Here is a 26,634-nt window from a genome sequence, read left to right on the forward strand (position 1 = left end):
GCAAGAGTATATAGCCCTACAATGTACGTGATGATGTTGAGGGACCAATTTCAGACTAGAGCTTCAGGGGAAATGGGATATTGCTGAAGCAGAGGTTAATGTAAGTAACGCTGCTTCTCTTTCTACTCCCTAGACATAACAAGCATTTAACCCTAAAGCCGCGTACACACGGGCGGACTGTCTGGCCTACTTAGTCCGCCAAAACACATTTGAGCGGACAGTCCGCTCGTGTGTGGGCTTCAGCGGACTTTTTCAGCGTGCAGTCTGGCGGACTAAGTATTTTGGAATTTCCGTAATACAGTCCGTTGGACTCGCATTTCGGCGGACAATCCGCCCGTGTGTGTGCCAGTCCGCCGTACTTTTGAAATGAGCGGACTTTTCCCGCCCGGAGAAAAGTCCGCTCATTTCAAGTGGGTATCCAGGTAGGCGGGGCCAGCGAAGGAGACGTCGCTGGCCCCGCCGCCTGGTATGGACTTAAAGGGGAACCCCAACGCCGAAAAAAAATCGGCATGGGGGTCCCCCCCAAGTCCACAACAGACCCTTGTCCGAGCATGCTACCCGGCCGGCCAGGAAAGGGGGGCGAGGGAGCGCCCCCCCCCCTCCTGAGCCGTACCAGGCCGCGTACCCTCAACATGGGGGGGTGCCTTGGGGACTGCGCGGCCACTTATATAGGGACAATGGGGCGGTGTCACATGGCTTTATGTCACATGGGTTGGTCACATGGGTTGATGTCACATGGGGACTATGACATCGTAAGGGGGCGGGGTCACCATGTGACCAACCCATGTGACATAAAGCCATGTGACACCGCCCCATTGTCCCTATATAAGTGGCCGCGCAGTGCGTCCCTGGCATTCTGGCCGGAGAGATCGTCGAGGCAACATCTCCTGGAGAAGAAGGAGAAGAAGAAGAAGAAGAAGAACGGAAGGCAGCGGCGACGGCGGCGACAGAAGACCGGGCCACCGCCTGTAAAAGAGCTATAAGAAGGTGCGGTGGCCCGGCAGAAGAACCGAAGAGGGGGACAAGACCCCCGAAGTCGGGAGAAGAGGCCGGCGGCGAGGAAGAAAGCCGGACTCCTCCGCTAGCAAAAGAGCTACAAGAAGATAGCGGAGGAGTCCGGCGAGAAGACCCCCGAAGACGGAAGACCCCCGGAGCTGTGCAATAAAATATTTTAACCCTGTGTTGTGTTTTTTTTGTACTTTTTTCCACAGGTGAATGGGTAGGGGTACATTGTACCCCATACTCATTCACATAGGGTGGGGGCCGTTATCCGGGGGCCCCCTTATTAAAGGGGGCTCCCGGATTCCGATAAGCCCCCGCCCGCAGACCCCGACAACCAACGGCCAGGGTTGTCGGGAAGAGGCCCTTGTCCTCATCAACATGGGGACAAGGTGCTTTGGGGTGGGGGGGTCGCGCGGCCCCCCCCTTCCCCAAGGCACCCCCCATGTTGAGGGCACGCAGCCTGGTACGGCTCGGGGGGGGGGGGGGGGGGGCGCTCGCTCGCCCCCCTTTCCTGGCCGGCCGGGTAGCGTGCTCGGACAAGGGTCTGTTGTGGACTTGGGGGGGACCCCCATGCCGATTTTTTTTGGCATTGGGGTTCCCCTTTAAGTCCATTCCAGGCGGCGGGGTCAGCGACGTCTCCTTCGCGGGCCCCGCCTACCTGGAGACGCGCTCGAAATGAGCGGACTTTCCTCCGCGTGTGTGGGCGAGTCCGTTCATTTCAAAAGTAGGGCGGATAGTATGGCGGACTTAGTACGCCGTATTAGTCCGCTCAAAAAGTGGTGTGTGTGGTCAAGTCCGTTCATTCGAAAGTATGACGGACTGTCCGTCGGATTGTCTGACGGACTAAGTTGGCCAGACAGTCCGCCCCGTGTGTACGCGGCTTTACATTGTGGGGGAGTGGAGGGCCCACTGTAAGGGTAGGTTTAGAATTTTTCATGGAATTGGCCTTTATGATAATTTAAGTTGACTTCAGTACTGTAGCGGTGTTTTCTTGATAGCCTAAGTAGTTCAATGAATGATTGACTTTTATAAACTGCATATCTAATTGATACAGATATGGGATGAAGTGCAGGAAGATGATCTTGGATGCTCAGCTGGCAGTGGAGAAAATGCATTGGGTGTGTTTGAAGATGCTGGACTGGATTTTGGAACCACAATGAAACTGGGAACGCCATCTAGAAAAGGTCATTAACAATTGTAATATCTTTTCAATGACTCAGTTATATACAGTAGGATTAAAAGAAATCAGATCAATGTAAATCATATACGATCATATCAATCTGTATTTATTGTGTTTAGAAATTTTTTCAATGTTTCATTTCTAAGTATACATACATTGGGCCACCTACAGTACTGCACATATGTTTTAGGCGGATATGAAAAAATGCTGTAAAGTAGGAATATTTTCAAAAATATGTAATTGTTTATATTTATCAAATTTACAAAATGCAAAGTGAGCAAGCAGAAGAAAAAAAATTAAAATCAAATCAATATTTGTTGACTACCCTTGGTTTCAAGCCAGAATAAATCCTTCTAGATACACACAGTTCTTATGCACACAATTTTTGAAGGGACATCTTGGAGATCTGACCTCAGATCTTCTGTGGATGTAGGCTGCCTCAAATCCCTCTTTCTCCTCATGTAACTCCAGACAGACTAGATGATGTGGGGGGCAAACCCATGGCTGTGTCCATGTGGTGCTGTGTCCCAGTTGACATTAGTGAGACTGCCTGCTAAGGGATGCATGAAACACCTGTGTGGGTAAACATGGCGCTCGCATGGGTGCACACTGTAGTTCACCCTGTATAGGTGAAGTAAATAAAACATAGGTTTTATTTGCACAACATGAGCAAATATATGCAGAAGTCGAAGTGCCTATAGCAAGGGATAAATAAGGGGCAAGTGTTCCTGGAGGGAAACCATTCTTCTTAAAGGTGCATGCTCCTTTACAAAATGGTACAAAATGGACATACAAGTGCAGGAACTTAAATGGTTAAACAGTTCTTTCAACTTATTTTTTGCTTTCTTACAGATTTTACCTGCACTACAAAACTACACAATCGCAAACGTCGCTCATATGAATTACTAGCAGCAAAACAAAAAAAAGGTAATAAATCATATAGATTAGATATGAGGTACATTTATATTCGGTAAATATGAGTTGGCTACAGTGGTATTAGTGGGGTTCAAATGTATGGGACTGGATCCTTTGCAGGAACTGCCACAGAGTTTTACTTGCTGTAGAGAGCTAAAGAGTCTCTCTACTTGGGAATGCATTCCATGGGCCAACTGCGAATTGACATAATTTTAACCCTCTGTACATAGGAACAAGTCTGAAAGTTATGAAGCTCACAACAGGGGACCTAACTTTGTAGAAGGCACAGTCTGATGGCATTATCAAGGCATTATCATACCTCTACCTTACATCTAGACCAGGGACCATAGGGCTTCTTACCCACTTGTGATGCAAACTGAGAAATATGTCTGAACTGTAGTAGATAACTAATAAGAAAAATGAAATAGAAAATATATGGCTACAAAAAAAGTTTGCATTATTGCCATATTTCAAGTTTGAGGATGTTATAGCATGTTAACCCATTCCAGACTTACAAATTTGACCCTGGTTCCAAAATGAAGCAATTGTGTGCTTGAATTTACATCCTATCTTAATGTTCTCTTGACTTAAAGTGGAAATTTACCCATAACAACTTGATAAAAATCAATATTCTTTTTCCATATTAATACTTATGCTATGAAAATTAGTGTGTGCTGTAAATTGTCTCCAGCATTGTTTCTGTTTCTTATTGCTGGAGGCTACCATTTTACTGAAGCCCAGAAACCCTGAACAGCAGTTAAATCTTTAGGTTGTTAGCAGATCAAAATAGAGAGCAGCTGAGCATGTTTTACTGGATTTTAAACAGTATAGGCACTTAAATGTAATGTTTTATATTATACCTGCAAAGAGGCCAGCCTGAAGTGATGTAGCAGGACCTTATTTTCTGATTAAAGTTCCACTTTAATATTTTAATCGATACATTAAAGAGCAATGCTTAAACAACAGTATGTAAGGCCCCTTGAACCCTCCTTGAAAGGGAGACTTGACTGTTGGAAGCATGCCATCATTGTGGGTGTGATCCTAATACAGACAGGTTAAGTAGCTACATTATAATTGGCTACAAAGACTTGAGGACGGTGACTGGGTGGAGCCTGAACTCGAGAAAAAGGCTACGCTGGGGCACATCCCTGTAATCTGGGGAGTTTCAGATATCACACCTCCCGCCCTTTGTGATCTTTTGTCACAGCTTTATTGCTGGTTTTGACCCTACCAAGCAACTGATGTTGCCTTATGGACTATGCCCTCAAGTTAAATACTGGGGTCAGTCTAATTCCTGTCTGGTGGTATGGACAGGCCACTTAGACTACGTGAGTTTATGTTTTATTGGTGCTCAAGTATGACTGTGACCTTGCTCTATTTCCAACTTAGACAGCTTCCATGTCTTTTTTTTGGGGAAAGGTATTGGTTTATTAGTTGGTCATCAATGAGGCTATGCTTCTCAGCAGTTAAGTAATTAAATTGCATTTATTAAACTCAATATAGTTGTGAATAATTCTTTAACTTTCAGCAATCGAATCTCCTGCTCATTTAAGGCCATGTTGTTTGGCTGGATTACATGAGAGCCCTATGGGACTGGACTGTACTGCACGAAAGAAACACGTTCAGGAACAGGAATGTGCAGACTTATTCTTTGAGTGCTGTATACATGCAGAAAAGGTGCGAGAACAATTGAGCAAAGATTTGGAATGGGAGAGATGTAAGTATGGGATTTTCATTCATTATTTAGCAAGTTTTTTGCAATTGTTGTCTTTTTCTTTTTTTTTTTACAGTTGCATGGACTGTCGGCTGCACTGCAGCACAAAGAGGGATACTTTTTCATCCATGTGGGGTAATGCGTCCATTCTCAGAGAAGGGTAGCTTTACCACACACACAGAGGAAGACTACACTTCTCTTTTTCATCTATGTAGGGTAATGCATCTATTCTTAGAGAATGGCTGCAAAACTTTATTACAATGAAAAAAGGATAATCTTAGTTTTCTTAGGCACAAATACAATAGAGAAAATTTAAAGGCATTGCTAACAGGAGGAATTTAATTACACATATTCATCTTGCCAAGACACTTGACCCTCTGAACAAACGAATAAATAAACAAATTGATTTATAATGTTCATGACATGAGAACTGGAGTGTAAATCCATAAACTGAACATCCCGAGCAGTGTTTTGGGTTTTTTCTAGCTTTTCTAGCTATGACTAAGCAACAATGATGTTGTGAAACGCGTCAGCTGTTTGTCCTGCTTCTGTTGTCACATCGACTATTCATTACAATAAAGGCTTTTATCGGAATCCATTGTCCAGAATCCATTTCTTCAACAGTGTTTTGGGGGTGCGTGTTCAAAGGGACCTCTATCCTTTTCAGTTTGAAAACTGTGCTGTGTAGCACAAAGCAGGCCAGCACCACTTTTATTGCCTTTTCCACATGCAGTAGTATGGTGAAAAGGAGTACACGCCACTTAGTAATACAAAGTCTAAATCCATTTGATGGGCATGGCTCAGTCAGTTGTTGAATATTTTCTCTTTGTGGCTAAGTCCATTTTCACTGTAGGGCTGCATCAAATGCTATGAGGATATGTGGCAGACTCAGCTCTCTTGTACATGGAAGAGGTCTCCCTGGGGAGGTCCCAGAGATGTCCTTCATACTGCTGACACCCCATAGCACACTGTCTGAAGATTTTGGAATCTTTTTGACTCCTGTAGGCTTCCACATCAATAGATATGAAACAGAGGTAGGCATCCATCAATCCTAATAGAACAGAAAAGTATTCCTTGTAGTTGATCCAGAGTTGATGGCATTTTCACCCTAACGTGTTTTCCGTCAAGGGCTCCAATACAATTGGGAAACTGATTTTACTCCCAAAACTTTGTCTTGCTGGCAAAAACCTAGAGAAATATAAAAAATAAGTAAATGAAAAAAAAATAAAAAATTATGTATATATATATATATATATATATATATATATATATATATATATATATAGTGCATGTATGTGTGTGTGTGTATATATACACACATATATATATAGTAATGTTCGGGGGACCAGCTAGATCGCAGGACACAGGCTTTTCACACAACAAGGGGTTTATTAAACTTAAACAGCTTTACAGCAGCCAAAAACAAAAGAAAAAGGTTTCAGTCTCACCGGCTTGCAAAGTCCAGAATTGCTGTCTCAATCAAACAGTCCTTGATTTCTATGGCAGGTAGCTTCCCCTGCCCGGAGGCTTCCAGGCAGGACACTGCTGTCCACTTTTGTTGCTGCAACCCGAACACAGTAGTGACAGCTGGATCTCTTTTTTTCAAATTGTCTCTACCTTCTCACTCCCTTTCAACAAAATCAACAGGATTGCTTCATCATTCTGATTGACAATGGAGTGAAGAAAGACAGCTAGCACAGCTCTTATGCTCCGTACACACAGTCAAATTTTCTGACGGAAAATGTTCGATAGGAGCTTGTTGTCGGAAATTCCGACTATGTGTAGGCTCCATCGGACATTTTCCATCGGAATTTCTGTCACAAAACATTTGAGATCTGGATCTCAAATTTTAGAATAACAAAATCTGTTGTCGTAAATTCCGATCATGTGTACACAATTCCGATGCACAAAGTTCCATGCATGCTCAAAATCAAGCAGAAGAGCCGCACTGGCTATCGAACTTAATTTTTCTCGGCTCGTCGTACGTGTTGTACGTCACCACGTTCTTGATGTTCGGAATTTCCGACAAGATTTGTGTGACCGCGTGTATGCAAGACAAGTTTGAGCTAACATCTGTTGGAAAAATCCATGGATTTTGTTGTTGGGATGTCCAATCATTTGTACGTGGCATTAGTGTGAAAATGGCACCAAAAATATAAATAAATGCTTTGCAGTGTGTTGGCATTTGGGAGTCAAAAATTAGCAGAGGAGAGTGTATGAAAAATGTACGCTTGTAAACGCTATACATATGTTAACATGCATAAACCCATGTGAATTGTGCATGTTTTTATGCCACAATTTCCTGCCAGCAGTTCTGGTGTTCAAGGGAGTGTTTTCAGATGCCCTGTATGCATGAAGCTTTAAAGCTATTTTACTCTTTTTTTTTAAATTTGGTTAAATGTCTTTATCAACTGCAGCGGATGATGATGAGGAAGATGTTCCAGATGAAGCTTCACCCCGAAGTTTTTTCCCAGAGAGCTGGCTTTGGCAAATCTATGAACTTAAAAATCCAAAATCAGACCAAAAATCAAGGTAGGAGATACATATGCTGTGAAACTGATTCGCAAATACACAAATAAGATTAAGCAATGTTAAGTCCCTGATGTTCCCTTTGCTTTCCTTTATCTGGCCCTTGGGCACTATTTCTCCCACTCACACCAACAATGGGGTACTATTCCTGAACTTACACCAACAATGGGGAACTATTCTTCTGACTTATGCCACTGATGCCATAACATTTTCTACTCCCACTGGCCACACTCTGGCCCCCCAATGTCTGAAGGACAGTAAACTTGGCCCTTTATTTCAAAAGTTTGGAGACCTCCTGCCTTAGATCTTGAACAACTTGCAGTTGGTCTTGCACTTGCCCTCAACCTCAATCCAACTAAAAAGACCAGTATAGCCTCTGTACTTCATATTTGTCCTATGAAATGGAATGCAACTCTTCCCACCCTGTCAAACCAATTTATGAAGTGAGAAAAAAAACAGAGTTTAATAATGCACAGCAATCATCCAAAACAAAAATCTGAAGTATTGATTTGGATTACTACACTTTACAAGTCACTCTTGTTCACAAGGGAGAAGAGAGAGCGACTCTAATTGGGTTTACAGCGCTGCCATGATTGGCCACAGCAGAGGGCTAATCAGAAGACACTGGGGGGCATCATGGGGAAATGTAGTGTGGTGAGGTCTGTGTATAGTTTACAGTAGAGGGGGACACAGTAACTGGGAAGGTGGGGCAGATAACAGATGCACATATGGAGTGGTGGTGGTGGGGGGGGGTTAAGGGGATATGTGCTGGGTGCTTTGGGAGGGGAGAGGATATGTTCTAGTGGGGGGGTCTGGCCCCCCCCCACGACTAGCACATGTCCTCTCCCCTCCCAAAGCACCCAGCACATATCCCCTTACCCCCCAAATGAAAAGATGCTGCATCCCTCTCTGTCCTCCTCCTGCAATGTCCCTCTCTGTCCTCTTCTCGTGGCATCCCTCTGTCCTCTTCCCTTATCGTCCCTCTGTCCTCCTCCCATGAAGATGATAGGGCGGATCTTAAAAAGGAAGGGATATGACCTTGACAGGAAGGGGTGTGTCATATTTAAATTAGGGGGTGCACGAGTTTAGTCAGGCCTAGGGCAGCACAAAACCTATGTACCCCACTGGTCATGCCCATGGCACTCACTTCCAGCATATACAGTAATGCTCCCTGACATAACCATTTTGCTACTCTCCTGCACATACTGCTTACTGCCAAACCCTCTCTACTAATCTCCTGAACATACTTTGCCATTTTGAAGAAGGTACACTATTGGTAGTTTAAGAATTAGATGTAAATAAACATGTTGTTTATATTTTCTGGCCTTTAATGGGCCCATGTTAAACTAATCTGGAAATATGTCATTTTCTAGCATTGTCAATATGCCTTTAACACTCAACCTACCAAGCTCTATCACCACCTGGATAGTACAAGCAGTCAGTATCAAGAAAAATCAAGGTAAGGGGAAATGAAATAGCAATTTTATATATACATCATGTAGCCTGGAAATGTCACAGATACTCTTTAACATAAAATCTTTTTTTAACCAGTTCCCGCCAAGCCTATAGACAAATGATAGCTGGGTGAGATATTCACTGTTCCAGGTTGACGTCATATGACGTCCTCCCAGGAATGCACCTCCCATGGGACATGCTGCAGCGTGATCTGTCACACTGATCAGTGTACAGGCTGCTGTTGGAACCATGTGATGATTGAGCAGATCGCATGACAATTATAGACAATGAATGACTTTGATCCATGCCATTCATTGTGTTCCGTTGTGTTGATCTCTGTTATTGGTTACAGCGATCACATGGTACAGACAGGGCCAATCACAGCCCACCTGTACCATGTAATTAGCTGTGGCCAATCACAACAATACACACTGACTGAATCTATTTCATTCAGTAAAATTGATTGCTTATACCAGTGAAATTTACTGGTATAAGCAATCATAATGGCAAGGCTGTATTACTCTGGTCATAGTGTGTTAAAAGAAAAAACTATTTATAGAAAAGAAAACAAAAATTATAATTTTTTCTATTATTTTTTTTTTTTTTTACATTATGTCACCAGTTACTGTCCCTGACCCTGATCAGTGCCACACCAGTTATATGATGATGCTGTACTGCACTGGTGACAGTATGTAAAAAAAAAAAAAAAGTGAAAAAAATACTTTTTTACATTTCTTCATTTGCCAAAAAATGATGACAAAAAAATGACAACTTAAATAACATGCCATGCCTCTTACTAAATACCTTCATCTGCCTACTTTCCAAGAAAGGGTAATTTGGGGGATATTTGTACTGTCCTGGCATTTTTGGGCCTCAAGAAATGAGATTTGGCAGTCAGTACATCAGGATTGATCAATTTTTAGATATGCACCAGAGTTTGTGGATTCTATATCTTTCCTACAGACTAAATAATAAACACTGATTTGGGTTATGTTCACCAAAGAAATGTAGCAGAATACAGTTTGGCCTAAATTTATGAAGAATGGTTATTTATATGCAAAATTGTATAACAAGAAGAAAGAAAAAAGTTTTTTATTTTTTTTAAAACATGAGTGGTGATTAACCACTTGATCTCTGGAAGATTTACTAACCCTTCAGCGACTTAAAGCAGGCACTGTGATATTGCGGTGGACAATCGGGCACTAACTGACACTTTGAAAGAACCAGTGACACTAATACGGTGATCAGTAATAAAAATATGCACTGTCACTGTACTAATGACACTGGCTGGGAAGGGTTAAACATATAGGGCAATCAGAGGGTTAACTGTGTGCCTAGCCAGTGTTTTTGTGTCATGTGTGTGCTGCTTTTACTGAAGGATGTAATGGATTTTAGGGACACAAAATCCATCCCTTTCCCCCTGTCAGAACGGAGCTCTGTCTTCCTTACATAGGCAGAGCCATGTTCTGTGTCTCTGCCTGATGATCGGCAGGTGCCGGCGGACATTCAGTGGCCGAAACACTCACAGATCAGCTTCTGAAGCAGCCCGCAGGAGCTCCCTGTAGGCGGAAGTGTAGAATCATGTATATATACAGTAATAGATTCTGCACAGAAGAGAAAACTATTCAAATTCAAAAACAATTCGAATGTGAAAACTTTTTCAATCAATTCGAAAATGAATAAATGAAGCAAATTACGAAAATGAATTAAATGAATAAAACAAATTTAACTAAACAAATTTATGTAAATAACAAATCAAATTTTTTTTTTCTAAATACCACCAAAATAAAAATTTGTTTGTGTGAAAAAAAATTATAAAAATGTAATATGGGTACAACGTTGCATGACCATGCAAGTGTCATTCAAAGTGTGACAGCACTGAAAGCTGACCAGGAAGGGGGTGAAAGTGCCCTGTATAGAAATGGTTAAAAAAAAGACCAATTACTAAAAAATCTAATAGTATTTTAATTACTGAAATGATATCATGTAGTATAATAATTTCAAGATTTTATTTACACTGAAACCCAAAGATTCTGCAAAAGTTGCAGTGATAGGCTTTGGGACCAGCTATACGACTTCCTAGAGTACTTGAGAAATTGAAGAAACCATTTTTTTTGTACATATAATTTTAAAAAAATTGTCACCTTAAGGAAATTTTCTTTTAATTTTGTCCCTCATTATAAATAATGGATTATGTTTGATTAGGTGTGATTACAAAATGGCAATATTTTGGAGTGAATATAGAGAATCATGACATAGTTTATCAGGCTAGAGATGGGTCTATGAAGGCCAGCGACCAAGCTTCACAGCTTAACTGCTGAGCAGACAGTAAAGCTGGCCATACATTGATTGAAATTTGTCCAGTTAAAGAGGAACTGCAGTCTGCTCATATAATTTGTAATAAAAACATCTTTGCCATTCCGAAGCTTCCCTCTAACCACCACAATTTTACTTTATATTTACTGTGATTCTGTACTTGTCAAATATGCTGCAGAAATCTCCCTCCACTGAGACTGGCTGCAAACATTTTAACTGTGGGCAGCTGAAGCTGCTGCCTGTTCACTTCCTGGATTTACACAGACACACCTCCAGCTCTGCAGCTCTCATTGGCCCTCTTATGACTCACCCCCCTCCCCTCCTGGCAAACTCTCAGGAGACTGAGAGAGAGAGAGCTGTGCATGATGTCATAAGCCTAGGCTTTTTACCAGACAAGAAACAGGAAGTGGGCTGTATAAGGTATTTACTGGCAGAAAAAAAAAATATTATCCAAAGTTCAAACAGCAAGAGCAGAAGATTTAATAGATGGAAAGATTAAAAAATGACCGAAGGTCCACTTTAATCCAGGGCAAGATGAATTTCATTTAGTGTGTGGCCACCCCTCATTTGACTGACTTTTGTCGAAGGAGCCTATTGGAAAATCTTGAACAGCGGCTGCAGTTAATCTGCTGCAAAATTCTGATCAGTGTATTCTGACAACGGCGAGTTCCACTGTCAGAATACAGTGTCCCAGCAAGGGGGATTCCTCCATCCACTGCTGGCTGAACGAGAAAAAAACAAACCATCTATGGTCAGTTTAAGGTCACTGATTTAGCTTTTGTCTTTGGTAGGGGGGTTTGGATAACAAGACTGGCACAAAACAATTTTTAATTCTTAGGCATGTAGCATATTGCCAATATTTTCACAGACTCACTTTATCTCTTTAGCTGCTAGCTTGGAGTTTTATGGTGGTAACTCTCGCCACAAGGATGATGCTTCCTGCTATATGTGTCCATGTACCATTTGCATGGGTGTATATAACTTGGTTAAAATGTTTATATCATCATTTTTAATGATGCAACTTGCACAGCAAGGCTCCATATGCCTGAATATTAAATAAATATGTTTCAGATCAAAGCAAAGTACATTTAACTAGCAAGTGGTAACTTTTTGTACTTTTTCTTTATTCCAGGAATTTGTGTATCTAATGCCTACCCATTGACTGTTTCCATGAAACTCTTTGTCGACCTAAGAATGCCTTACAGTGTTAGAAGAAACGAGCAAGTACAAATTAGGGCAGTTGTCCACAATTATTTAGACAATAGACGGAAGGTGATTATTAAATTGTTCATAGACTTCAAACTTGGCATAGCCCATTCTTTTTAGTGGTGTGAAGCTAGAGGAAAAACTTTTGTCAGATTGATTTAAAGTATATGTGAACCCTTACTTTGTAAAACAATCCATTCAGTTTAAAATAGAATAGAAATGAAAGGAAAACATTTGTTTATAATATATATATATAAAAAAAAAAAATCAATTAATCGAACACGAAAATTTTAATCAGTAACAGCCCTAACAAAATGTGATAAGCAATAAGCTATAAATACGGTATAAAAATACCTTTTTTTTATTTTTTATTTTTTATTATAAATAATCACATAATCTCTGTTCCCAGCTGGGTAAGGGGCTTGGAGAGGTAGAGGTGGAGAGACAGCGGTACACTGATCTGCCCAGTGAATGGCTGTGTGGGGCGCATGTCAGCACAAGTCTTGGCCATTGGAGGACAGGCAGGCTGTGCAGCCAGAAAATTGGCCTTGCTGTGATGAATGTGCTTCCATGCCTAGCATGGTCAGTTTCAAAAGGCAAAACAGGAGGACTAGGAATTTCACACAAAGGAAGCATTACAAAGAGAACAGGATACTCTTTTAACACAAGTACATGATACAACAGATGCATATCAGCAATAGGAAATGTTGGTGTAACGTATTCTTAATTTTTTTTTCAGCATGGCTATTTTGCGCCATGGATTTTTGTATTATTATTTAAATATTTTTTTTTGTCAGACAATGCTAACAAAATATGCAGCTGTGTATATTCCTGAGTATTGTATACTGGCTATAACCAAAGTGTTACTAACAGCCTTTACCACCATGCTGGAAGCCCATCAGTCATTAACAAATGTATTAATTCAGATCTACATCGATCACATATTTTACTATACTCAGTTTTTAAAATGTCTTCCTTTGCATTTACAGGTGACAGTGAAATTTCCTTACATTGAAAATGTATGCAGTTTAGCTACCAAATCAAGAGGTTATCAAGTGCAAGTGCAGGTGGAAGCGCAATCTACAAAAGTGGTGAACTATGTTATAATCCCTCTGAAAATAGAAACAATTCACATTGAAGTGCAGGTTTCTAGTTCAGGTATCAGCGACAAAGTGAAAAAATCCATTGATGTGCTGGTATGTAAACATACTCTTCATACTAATACTACTAATACTAATACTACTACTTTAAATTACAATTCTGTAATTATTATTTTTTATGTTAAGAACTGTGTTAGCAGTTTTGCTATTTTTTTTTTAAATTACAACTATTGTGAAAAAATATAATAATTTTGATAACTATCGGTGCTATAATACATAATGATGGTATTTAGTATTTGAATTCTTTTTTTTTTTATGTCACAATTATTTAGATGTTTTTCCACATTTACATGCAGACAAAGGTGTCCAGCAAAAATGAAGTGCTACAACAGTCACCCTTATCCATGTAGTTTTCTTTTTTTTTAAACTGTTGCTGTATTTGTTAAAGCACAACTGGCAGTGTACCATGACACTGACAAAACAATAGGGGAATACAAAAATTCATTGATCCCTCACTTATTGATCGCTGCCAAAAGCCTGATCCCAAAGAGATGGGGCACAGCTGAACCCCCATCCATGAGGGAATGGTTAGCTAAAATAGAGTGGTTAAGATCAATGGAGGAATCAATATCTAGAAGAGGAGATCAAGTGGAAATTTGTCATAGTAAATGGGGAAAATGGTTGGAGTTCAAGAAAACAAGGGAATGTCTCAGAATGAGTGGTCCCGAGGGGAGATGAGAGGGAGAGCGAGAGAGAGAGACGGAGAGAGAGAGGGGAGGGAGATTGGAGGGGGAGGGGACGGGGAGATATAAGGTAATGGAATAGGAAGCATATTTTTGCAATATTTTTACTTTTTCGAAATTCTAATAAAATAAATAAAGAATAAAATAGAGGAAAATGTTAAAAAAAGAAAAAGAAAAGAAGGAAAAGGATTGCATGTGATGTGAAAGTAGCACTGCCAACAGGCAAAATGGTGGCGATAAGTAGAAGGGAACTAAAATTACAAGGGCGTAAAGCTTGCCACAATTTGTTGATGAGAGATTATGGCGTGCTATATACTGATGCAAAAAAAAAAAAAGAAATGTGTTAGCAGTTTTGCTATTTTTTTTTTAAATTACAACTATTGTGAAAAAATATAATAATTTTGATAACTATCGGTGCTATAATACATAATGATGGTATTTAGTATTTGAATTCTTTTTTTTTTTATGTCACAATTATTTAGATGTTTTTCCACATTTACATGCAGACAAAGGTGTCCAGCAAAAATGAAGTGCTACAACAGTCACCCTTATCCATGTAGTTTTCTTTTTTTTTAAACTGTTGCTGTATTTGTTAAAGCACAACTGGCAGTGTAGTTTGTGCCAACCTCTGTCACTGTCACTTTTGATGGCCAGCTTTATATAAGAGGTAGGATCACTTTAAAGCCTAGTACACACAATGAGATTATCGGACGAATGACAGTCCTTTGTTTATGCATGCAAGTCTCTTCTCATAAACACAGAATAACAATTCAGAAATTATGTAATGTATTTCTATTCAAAAATAAAATATAAAAAATGTGGCGCTACCTCCAAAGTGTAGAATGTAGTGCTACACAAATGGCGAACGCAGCAACAAAACGAATAACCAAAAGTGTGTAGCCTCTAAACAATGAATCCGAATCTAGAGATATCCTCTAATAACGTACATGGATAAATAATACAGTTGTTGAATAAAAAAAACAGTTTCCATAAGGGATGTCACACAAAACATTAGTCCATCAAAAATGTATAAACTATTTGGTACTGACCCTTGACATTTCCTCACATTAAAGTGCATATGCAAAATAAATAGTGATCAATACAATCGGAACCTCTGGTCTTGGCCACAACCAGAAATGACATTACCTGGATCGGAGGTTCCATTCGTATTAGTGCTGATTGCTTTGTACTGCATCTGCATATGTAAGTTACTACTGTGTTAACCACTTGCTTACTGGGCACTTAAACCCCCTTCCTGCCCAGGCCAATTTTCAGCTTTCAACGCTGTCACTCTTTGAATGACGATTGCGCAGTAATGCTACACTGTACCCATATGAGATTTTTATAATTTTTTTCTCACCAATAGGAGCTTTTTTTTGGTGGTATTTAACCACTACAGATCCGCGCTATTGCCAAATGACGGCATTAGCGCGGACCTACATTTCCGGGACTACGTCTATTGACGTGGTCCCGGTTACGAGCGGCCTGCGCGCCCCCTGAGGGGCGCGCGCGGCGCGCTCTGTGATCGGCGAGTCCGTGAGACTCGCCTGATCACCGATCCGTGTAAGGGGTCGATCCCGACCCCTTATCACGTGATCAGCTGTCAGCCAATGACAGCTGATCATGTGATAGAACGGAGCCGGTAATCGGCTATTATTCCTCCTCGCGCTGACAGCGCGAGGAGAGAAAAAAAAAGCCGATCGCCGGCGGCCGTGATCGGGACATCAGTCCCGATCACGGCCATCAATACAAGGGACCACCTGCCACCTGCCTGTGCCCACCTGCCTCCCGCAGTGCCACCCTGAAATAAAATAAAAGCAAAAGTAAGTGCCCCCCGTCAGTGCCCCCCGTCAGTGCCCCCCGTCAGTGCCCATAGTGCCCACAGTGCCACCCACAGTGCCACCCACAGTGCCACCCCACAGTGCCACCCACAGTGCCACCCACAGTGCCACCCAATCTGCCTCAAAGGTGCTCCACCCCAGTGCCGCCCATCAGTGCCCAGCAGTGCCGCCCATCTGTGCCCAGCAGTGCCGCCCATCAGTGCCCAGCAGTGCCACCTATCAGAGCCACCTATCAGTGCCACCTATCAGTGCCCATCAGTCCCATCTATCTGTGGTACCTATCAGTGCCCATCCGTGCCACCCATCCGTGCCACTTATCCGTGCCACCCATCCGTGCCATCTTATCTGTGCCCATCTTTGCCCATCAGTGCCGCCTTATCTGTGCCCATCGGTGCCGCCTTATCTGTGCCTATTAGTGCCGCCTTAACTATGCCTATCAGTGCCCACCGGTGCAGCCTATCAGTGCCCACCAATGCAGCCCATCAGTGCCCACCAATGCAGCCCATCAGTGCCCACCAATGCAGCCTATCAGTGCCGCCTAATCAGCGCACTTCAATGAAGGAGAAAAATGACCCGTTTGCAAAATTTTATAACAAACTATTAAAACATGATTTTTTATTTATTTTTTTTGCATCTTTTTTTGTTTGTTTAGCAAAAAATAAAACTCCGAGCTGTAACTAAATACCACCAAAAGAAAGCTCTATTTGTGGGAAAAAAATGATAAAAATTTCATTTGGGTACAGTGTTGTATGACCGCGTAATTGTCACTCAAAGTGCATCAGCGCTGAAAGCTGAAAATTGGTCTGGGACTGAGGGGGGTTTAAGTGCCCAGTAAGCAAGTGGTTAATCTGGGGTTTTTATTTTTTGCTAAACAAAAAAAATACCAAAAATTTTGAGAAAAAAAATAAATTTTGCAAACATGTAATTTTTCTCCTTCATTGATGTGCGCTGATGAGGTTGCACTGATGGGCACTGATAGACAGCAATGATAAGGTGGTATTGATGGGCACTGATGAGGTGGAACTGGTGGGCACTGATGAGGCTGCACTGATAGGTGGCACTGATGGGCACTGATAGGTGGGCACTGATAGCTGGTACTGATGGGCACTGATAGGTGGCACTGATAGGCACTGGTAGGTGACACTGATAGGCAGAACTGATGGGTGGCACTGATGATGAGGCACTGATGGGCACTGATAGGTGGTGCTGGTGGGCACTGAGAGTGGCACTGGTAGGTGGCACTAGTGGGCACTGTTTAGCAGTGTTGATATGCACTAGTAGGTAGCACTAGTGGGCACTGCGTGGTCTGGAGTTTTCCCCCTCACGCTCCCAGCTTGAGCAGAAAAAAAGCCGATTACAGAAAGGCCTGGGAACGAACAGAGAGTAGCGAAGGGTAGTGAGAGGGCCTGCATGACAGTGGGAGAAGGGCACATCAGGGGTTAACATTTAGTATGAGGTGGTGGAGAAAGGGGGGTGGTTAGTAAAAGACTGGGAGGGGAGGAAGCATTAAGCTTAGGCAGGAAGAGGAGGAGTCACAGTCAGCAGAGGGGACACGAGGAGGAGATGAGTTTAGAGTGGAGTGCTGTGCTAGTGAGTGAATATGGCGGAATTGGACCAGAACTTTGCCCAGCTTCGAGCGGCTGCCGCCTGCCATGGACCAGATTGGCTACAGCGGCAGATGGCACCGCTGATTAGTGACCATCCTGAGGCTGGGGGGCCGGACACGCCACGCGCACAGAGGTCTCGGCCTCCAGAGCGTTTCTCGCCGGATCTTTCCCCCCCGAGCAGCCCGCCATGAAAGGAGACCCCCGGTCGGGACCCGTCAGGCCCAGCGCACACCTGCTTCCGCCGGGCCTGGGCCTGGACAGAATCCTCGGCTTCGGCGGCCCTCCCCCCGCCCCTTTGGCGGAGTCAAGTTGTGGACACGGGCACCCCCTCTCCCCCATCGTGGAGAGGGGTAGGCCTCAGCGTGGGGCAGTGTTGAGGACGACCGCAGGGCCTTCCCCATACCCGTCCTGCGGTTTGGAAGGTTGGAGGCGGGGCCAAGATGGCGGCCGAAGGCCGCTGCGGGGTGCAGTTTCTACGGCACCTGTCGGACGGCAAGTATCGGCGGTGGGCGGAGCTACAGTCGAGCAGCGTTGCCGGAGGGGGCCTGGGAGACCAGCAAGAAGAACAGCGTCAGTGCGAGTGCAGGTCACGGAGCCCCTGCACGCTCCCGGGGGTTCTGTCAGAGGGGGAGCTGAGTGCTTCTGACCTGGAGGATCCCCAGGAGAGTCCGGCAGCGGTGGAGATGAGGACAGCGGCGGCGGGGTTCATCCCTGGTCGGCCCAGTAAGTCTGCTTCTATTCCTGTTTCGCATGTGGTTCCTGTTTTGTCTGGGGATGTCGGGGGTGGGTCAGGGGCCGGGGGTGTGGGTCGGTGCCCGGGGGGTCCCATGGGGGGATGGCTGGGACGTTGAGTTCCGGGCCGGCCCCCGGTGGGCCCCGATTCACAGTTGCCGGCTCTCTTGGGGGGCTGCAGGATTTGGTGCAGCGCTTTGCGCAGGACACTAGTGGGGGGGGGCACCGCAGGCGGCGGTATGAGGGCCGCCGGGCTCGGGGACCGAAGGGGGGTTGTGTCGAGGGAGCCGCCACCAGCGCCGGCCGTGGTGGCTCCTCCCGCTGACCCAGTGGCTCCGGCTGGTACGGGGTTTGCACCGGCGGGGGCTGGCGTCCGGGGACAAGGCAGTGGCACTGGAAGGGTGAGTACGTGGAGATTTTTTCGCTACTGCCCCTCGAGAAGTTTAACCTCGACAGGGTGAAACCCGATGATAGCAAGAAGGAGGACAAGGAGAAACGGCGGTATAGGTTGATCCTGCGAACGTTTGTGAATTGGCTGCAGGCGTTCGCCATTATGGCCAGTGTGATTGGAGAGAAGAACCCCAAACATTGTTCGGCGTTATTCTGTTATATGGACATGGTGGGTGGGGCCTATAGGGTGTACGGGGGTACGGCGTGGCTCAGGTATGACGAGCAATTCCGGCAGCAGAGAGTGGTTCGTCCCTCCTTGCGGTGGGACCACAAGGACATAAGTCTCTGGATGCGGTTGATGTCCTCGGTGCGGGCCCCCAACCATTTTTTTCTAGGAGGGGCCGGGGGTTCCACTTCCTCGGGACAGCCGGCCCGTCCAAAACGGGGAGTCTGCTGGCAGTTCAACGACGACACTTGTAAGTTTGGAAGTTCCTGCCGCTTCAAACACGAGTGTTCCGGCTGCGTTGGCGCTCGCCCAGGTTCCCGATGTTTTAAGAAAGGAAAAGGTTGAATGGGGGAGTTTGTTAACAAAAGGGATGACGCCGGTGAAGGGGGAAAGCATGCAACCTTTCCTAAGTAGGTACCTGGACTGGGCTGCCCGGCAGCTGCAGGAGGGATTCGCGGAGGGCTTTCGTATCCCTAGCTCCTTGACCGTGATTCCAAAGGTTGCACAGAACTTGAGGTCAGCATTGCTGCACCCTGGGGTGGTTAGGGAAAAGTTGGGGAAGGAGGTGGAGCTGGGACGTATGGCAGGGCCTTTCCGAGATCTTCCGATTCCGGGGTTAGTTGTGTCTCCCCTGGGGGTGGTACCTAAGAAAAAGCCGAATAAGTATCGGCTGATCCACCATCTGTTGTTCCCACGCCGGGCTCTGTCAATGATACGATTGACCCCGATGCCTGTGCTGTGTCGTACACGTCCTTCGATGCTGCGGTGGGCTGGGTGCGTCAGTGCAGGGTGCCTTGTTGGCAAAGGCGGATATCGAATCGGCATTCCGCCTGCTGCCAGTCCACCCTGACAGTTTCCACTTGTTGGGATGCTGTTGGCAGGGCAGTTTCTACGTGGATCGTTGCCTGCCGATGGGTTGTTCGGTCTCGTGTGCTTTTTTTGAGACCTTCAGCTCATTTGTGGAGTGGGTGGTCCATGACGTTTCAGGTTTGAGTTCTATAATTCGTTACCTGGATGATTTTCTGTGCGTCGGCTCTGCGGGGACAAACACTTGCGAGGTTCTGTTGTTCACGTTGCAGCATATGGCGGGTTCGTTTGGGATTCCGTTGGCGGCAGACAAGACAGAGGGCCTGACAACACCACTTAGTTTCCTCTGGATTGTGATCGACTCGGAGGCTATGGAGTGCCACCTTCCTGAGGGCAAATTAGTGGCCCTCAGGGAGGAAATCCAGTTGGTGGCGGGGAAGCGCAAGGTTCAGCTACGGAAGCTCCAGTCGTTGCTGGGGAAGCTGAACTTTGCGTGTCAGATTATTTCCATGGGCAGAGTGTTTTGCCGAAGGCTCTCGGCAGCCACCGCTGGGGTTAAGTCGCCCACTCATTTCATCCGGCTCAGCGGGAGCATTGGGAGGATTTGAAGGTGTGGCACACCTTTCTGGCACAGTATAACGGTAAATCCTTATGGCTGAGCGGTCCCGTGAGCAACTGGGATTTGGAGCAGTTTACGGATGCCGCAAGGTCGATCGGGTATGGTGCCTATTACGGGGGCCGTTGGAGTGCGGCCCCTTGGCCTGCGGAGTGGGTGGAGGCTGGCTTATGCACAAACCTGGTGCTGCTGGAGTTGTTTCCGGCGGTGTTGGCCGTCGAGATTTGGGGCAAGGAATTCCCGGGATTTAAAGGTTAGGCTGAATTGCGATAATCTAGGCGTGGTTCAAGTCATTAACTGCATCTCGGCGTCCTCCATGCCGGTCGTGCAGCTGCTGCGGCACTTGGTGCTGCGCTGCCTGGAATTGAATATTTTCTTGTATGCCGTGCATCTCCCAGGGGTTGACAATACGTTGGCTGACGCCTTGTCTCATTGGATGTGGTTGATGGTCGAGGAGTCCTCGCTGGATGGATCGAGAGGTCGGAGAGTGACTCCACGTGGTCGGCCTACGGTAAGGTCTGGAGCAAATGGAGGGAATTGGTCAGCCAGGATGGTGGGGCTCCGTTGGCAGAGGAGGTGAGGCTGTTGGTCCTTTACTTTGTATCCAGGAATCTGGAGCGGGGAGTGTCTGTCTCGGTGACTGCAAGCTTGCGGGGCTAGCTTTCTGGTTCAAGTTGCATGGGTCGGTGGTCTATACTAAGGACTTTTGCATTCGGTAGGCGATGAAGGGTTATCGCTGGGCGCAAAAACGGAGGGATGCCAGTTGGGTTCAGTGTGTACATCGGGGTACGAGGCGTCTTTGTTCCGGGCAGCGTTTTCACTGGCCTTTTTTGGCGCCTTCCGGTTTAGTGAGCTGGTGAGTTCGTCCAGGAGAGGACCCCTGGGGGACTACAGGTGCACGAGGTTGGGTTGACGGAGGCAAGGGTGGAGGTTTGGCTGCGGAGATCGAAAACGGATCAGTTGGGAAAGGGGGTCCGGGTGAGCGAGCGTATATCACTTGGAAGGGTCTCCTCTGTGCCCGGTGCAGGCGGTTGGGGAATTTTTGGGAGTGCGGCCGGCGGCGGTGGACGGAGCTTTGCTTATCCATGCGGACAGTTCGTTGCTGTCCAAAAAGTGTTTGAAGGCGGCCGGCTTGGACAGCTCGCAATATGCTTCGCACTCCTTCCGTATAGGAGCTGCTACGGAAGCCGCCCGTTGCGGTTTGGACGAAGCGGCGATCAGAAGAATAGAGCGGTGGGATTCCCTTAGGTTTCTGGTCTTACGTTCGGCCTGATCTGGTGGTGGAGTAGGGGGCGGCCCACTGGTTGTGGCTCCTGGTGGGGATCATCTGGGGGGTTTGTGTGGGTACGTGTTTGTGCGGTTGGTGAAGTGATTTGTTATCTGTGGTCTTTTCTATGTCTTTCAGGTGGAATCCAGATGGGTCTCGTCTGGATACTGGGTCACTCTTATGTTTTCAGGGGGGCCAGGAGGGCAGACATGAGACCCAATGGCAGACAGTTGGGGATTGCTAGGGAGGAGGCCTGTGTGCGGTGGATTGGGAGGCCGGGCATGCATTGGGCTAGGGTTTTGCCGGAAGTGTTGGATGTGGCGCGCCTGGATAGGCCGCCTGACGTGCTAGTATTGCATGTAGGGGGCAATGACCTGGGGGGGCGGCCGGCCAGAGAACTTATTCGGGATGTTAAGCTGGACTTCCTCTGTTTGAGTACCCTTTTCCCCGGAATGCTGATCGTCTGGTCTGATATAGTGGCCAGGACAAGTTGGCGGCTGGCTAGGTCTGTCGACCGTTTGAATAAGACCCGGATTAAGGTAAACAAACGAGTGGGGCTGTTCGTGATCAGGAATGGGGGTTTGGTGGTCCGCCATCAGGAGTTGGAACGTGATGAGGGTTTGTACCTCCTGCGGGACGGGGTGCACCTTTCGGACGTCAGGATGGATCTGTGGGCCCTGGATTTGCAGGAGGGGATACAGCGGGCTCTGAGAGTGTTACGGGGCTCCCAAGGGTGAGGTGGGTCCCCCTTCGTTAGCTGATGGTGGTGGTGGTCTTGTATGGTGGTAACGGACCCAGGAGATGGAAGTTTGGCGGAACCATTAGTGATATGGGCTCCCTTGGTTAGAGCTAACGTGTGTAGCACAGGCTTAGTATTGCCTCTGTAATATATGCAGAATATTGCTCTCTGAAACATTGCATTGCATTATCTGGCTAAGCTGATTGGGTCCTGCTGTAGCTAAGAAAGAAGCCCACCCCTAACAACAAAAACAATGAAAGACAGGATTGGATAGCTACTCAGGAGAGCTGTGATTGGGGGAGAGGGAGGAGGACAGAGGAGGAGAGACAGACTGGCATGGTGGCAGGCAGACAGAAGAAAGGATCCCATGTGTTTATCTCTTGAACGCTGGCAGAGCCTGTGACTCTCCTAAGGAAGGTGCACACTTGAGAGGGGAGTTTGCAGTGTGTTATTCTGCCTGATTACTGAAGATGTGCTAACAGTGCAGAGAAATCTAGAGACCAGTTTCAGTGCTGCAGCAATCATCATCATTATCCTGTTTGGAGGCTTCTGTGGCCTGTGTTGCTCACATCACCATCCAGTCAACTGAGACAGCGATCAATCTACCAATTGCTGGAAGGAAGATATATCAAGTGCATCTAATGGTGAGAGATCTTCTGCCATCCTTGTGTGTGTGGATCTAGCTGCTAGCTCCTATTTACTGTTAATGCAACTTTATCTGAAGGTGGATCTCCACATCTGTTAATCTTTGTGACACTTTGTGAAGATACCCCTTTCCATTCTGTGGATTACAAATTTACTTCACAAAAGTCTGAGTACTCAAACACAGGATTTAAAGGGCCCCAACGCTGGCAGACTCTGTGTGTGTGTGTGTGTGTGTGTGTGTGTGTGTGTGTGTGTGTGTGTGTGTGTGTGTGTGTGTGTGTGTGTGTGTGTGTGTGTGTGTGTGTGTGTGTGTGTATAGAATTCCCACTGGCCAGTGGTTAGCTAGAACCTGCAAGACTTAGGTAGGATCTTATAGTCAGTAATATCACTTTTGGGAAATTATTGAATGTTATTCTTTGTATTGTGTTGTACAGTCTGTTCACCACTAGTTCAGTGCATTTCAGGTAAGGCCTCCCACTGGCGGTTAAAGTGAATGAACACAAATTCTGTTTCCTTTACTGAGAAGTTGTAGTATATTATTGTACTTAATATTTGTATTCTGTTAATCAGTTTATCTCTTTTCAGGGCTTTTTTTGCTAGTTCTAATAAAGCCCAGCTAAAAGTTTAAACAGTGTTTTGGTGTTACTGAGATCCTGGGGAGGGTGAGCCATCACTGGTGTGGGACAGAAGACCCGTATATTACAGTGGTCCTTGCGGGGGTGGCGCTACACGTGGGTTAGCTGAGGATGGGAAGGTGGACACTGCGGGTAGTGAGTTGTCCCCGGGCTGAAGTTATGATGGCTGGAGGCCTAGTACGTTAGCCTGCCCGCAGTGTAAATATGGTACATTATTTGGGGAAGTGCCATACAAGACCACCGGGTTAAAAACTGATGTTTCTGAGTTTTGTTATTTATGGTTAAAGTTTGATACTTGTTTTTATAAATAAACGGCTGCTGTGGCCGGTTATACCTCATAAAGAAAGTGTGGTCTCATTCTTATAGGTAAGAGAATGAGGAACAGGTTTGGGGGGTGTAATGATGGGGCAGCAGGTTGGGAGAATAGGAGGTGTGCCTCTTATTTACACGGGTCATGACTCTGTTTACATCATGTGATCAGCTGTCATTGCATGACAACTGATCATGTGGTAAGGGGTTGGGATCGGCCCTTTACTCCGATCTGTAAACAGCCGAGTCTCTTAATTTGCTGATCACAGAGTTAGCCCCATGCGCCCCATTGATTGGATGCCCTTCCGGCAATTTAGGCTTGTGCTGTAGCCATCTTTCGGGTTAATAAATATTGATCGATTCAAAAGCAGTATTTTTTTGTACAGTATTCTGATCGTGTGTATAGGGCTTAAGGCTGACATAGTTCCTGTCTATGGTCCAGATACTACCTCTAATTAAAAGACTCAGAGCCAAAGGGTATAAACAAAGAGAGAAAGGGTTAGTCAGCTGTAAATGGTCTGGCCAGCTGGAAACCACCTTTTTTTCCGCAAAGCACTATAATACAGTTAAAGTGATTGAAAAAAGTTTTTTTTTTTACTATAAAATTGACAAACATATTATACTTACCTGCCCTGTTGCAGTGAATTTGCACAGAGCATCCTGGATCCTCCTCTTCCCGGGTCCCGCTCCTGTGCTCCTGGACCCTCCCTCCTGTTGAGTGGCCCCACAGCTTTCTATGGAGACACCCGAGCCAAGCCACAGCTTCCTGTGTTCATTCAGACACAGACTGTAGCCTGGCCCAGCCCCCTCTTTCTCCTGAATGGCCGACTGACATTGCCAATTGCGCCGCTGCTGTGTCTTAGCCAATCAGAAGGGAGAGTCTCAGGCGGCCGAGACACTCGTGGACATCGCTGGATAGAGATAGGGCTCCGGTAAGTATTAGGGTGTCTGAGGGGGGCTGCTGCACACAGAAGTTTTTTTTCCTAATGCATAGAATGCATTAAAGCAGAGTTCCACACAAAAATGGAACTTCCGCTTTAATTGAAGGTGACCCACTGACATGCCACATTTGGCATGTAATTTTTTTGGGGGGGAAGTGGATACCCTCTTTTTAGAGGCATCTAGCTCCCACTCCCAGGGCTCAGCAGCACCAGAAAGAAGTTCCCCTCTCCCTCTGTGCAATCTTCTGGGACACATCACAGATCCCAGAAGATTGCCCGGCCAATCACAGCATGCAGCCCGGCTCGCGCAGTGCGTGTCCACAGTCAGAATGCCGGCACCATGGAGAGGAGGGGGATGGGAGTGGGGCTTCATGTGCCCACATCTCTGGACTGTAGGACAGGTGAGTGTCCGATTATTAAAAGTTAGTAGCTACACTTTTTGTAGCCGCTGACTTTTATATAGGTGGAACTCCACTTTAAGATAAAAAAAAACTTCTGACATCTTACGACCCCTTTAACCCTTGGCTGTACATGATTTAAGGTGCCTCATGCCATTCCTCTTGCTATCACTTCTGAGGCCTGGTTCAAACTGTTGTGACTTCAAAGTCGACATCCCAGTGCAACTTCGGCATGGCTTGCATATGACTTCACAGAAGTCGCACCAAAAGTAGTGCAGGAATCTTTTTGTTTCAATATTTTATTAGTTTATATATAAGTATTACAAGAATTTACCCTATACAAAACAGGTGTCTATATGAAAACATCTACATATAGTTTCAGGGTACAATATATACCTTCCTTTTATCCCCTATCTTGCCTATCTAAAGTAAAAAAGGTGCTCCATATTACCTTATAAAACAGATCGGATGTTGTGATTATAGTAAAAAATCCAACATTCCATCCACAGCTGGTCTGGTTATACCTCTGGTTTTTTTTTTCCTTTTTTTTGTCCCCTGTCTCCCTACCCTTACCTACCCTTCCTTGCTCCCTTGTCTCCTTCCTCTTCTGCTACTCCCACCCTGCTCTCCGCCCTCCTCTTTACTTGACTCCCGGGGTGTGGCCCCCCGCTTCACATTCCCCTGTGTGAGCTGTTCCCGCCCGCTCAACCCCTTATGATGCAGCCAACACCTGCGAACAGAGCTCCTCTCCAACTGAAGTGTGTTTCCCTAAACGTGAAAGGGCTCAACCTGCCAGAAAAAAGATCTCAGGTGCTCTCCTCACTAACCAAACTCAAAGCACACTTTATTTTCTTGCAGGAGACGCACTTTCGCTCTGATGCCGTTCCTAAACTCTCAAACCATGTCTACAAGACGGCCTTCCATGCCACCAATCCTGCAGCAAAAACGAAGGGTGTGTCCGTCCTTGTCTCCAGACACGCTAACTTTCATCTATCCGACTCCTTGGTGGACCCGGAAGGCAGGTATGTCTTCCTTAAGGGCACCTACGGGTCCACACCGATTACGTTGGCCAACATTTATTGCCCAAATGAGCACCAGGTGGCTTTCTTCCACACAACTTGTGCCCTACTATCCTCCTTCCAGAGCGGCCTGCTTCTTCTAGCCGGAGACTTCAATGTCCCCCTGAATCCTCTACTGGATACGTCCACTGGGACGTCCTCGCTAACTTACAAAGCCCTCCGTCAGATCAAATCACATCTCCAAGCCTTATCACTTCATGACGCATGGCGCACCCTCTACCCCTCCTCCAAAGATTATACCT

At 45.6% G+C, this 26,634-nt stretch overlaps 1 protein-coding gene across 1 annotated transcript in view; it reads left to right on the forward strand.

Annotated features, from left to right (window-relative positions):
• LOC143974836 (complement C3-like) overlaps positions 1 to 26,634 on the forward strand; it is a 332,677-nt gene that overhangs the window by 146,941 nt on the left and 159,102 nt on the right. The window contains exons 15-21 of the mRNA XM_077476590.1: positions 2,057 to 2,186; positions 3,035 to 3,109; positions 4,626 to 4,814; positions 7,229 to 7,343; positions 8,714 to 8,799; positions 12,244 to 12,383; positions 13,307 to 13,513. Coding sequence (XP_077332716.1) covers positions 2,057 to 2,186; positions 3,035 to 3,109; positions 4,626 to 4,814; positions 7,229 to 7,343; positions 8,714 to 8,799; positions 12,244 to 12,383; positions 13,307 to 13,513 — 942 coding nt within the window. The remainder of the gene's footprint in view (positions 1 to 2,056; positions 2,187 to 3,034; positions 3,110 to 4,625; positions 4,815 to 7,228; positions 7,344 to 8,713; positions 8,800 to 12,243; positions 12,384 to 13,306; positions 13,514 to 26,634) is intronic.

The sequence above is a fragment of the Lithobates pipiens genome, unplaced genomic scaffold, assembly GCF_037356315.1.
Source record: "Lithobates pipiens isolate NorthernLeopardFrog02 unplaced genomic scaffold, aLitPip1_a1.2 Scaffold_13, whole genome shotgun sequence".
In the NCBI taxonomy this organism is placed as follows: Eukaryota; Metazoa; Chordata; class Amphibia; order Anura; family Ranidae; genus Lithobates; species Lithobates pipiens.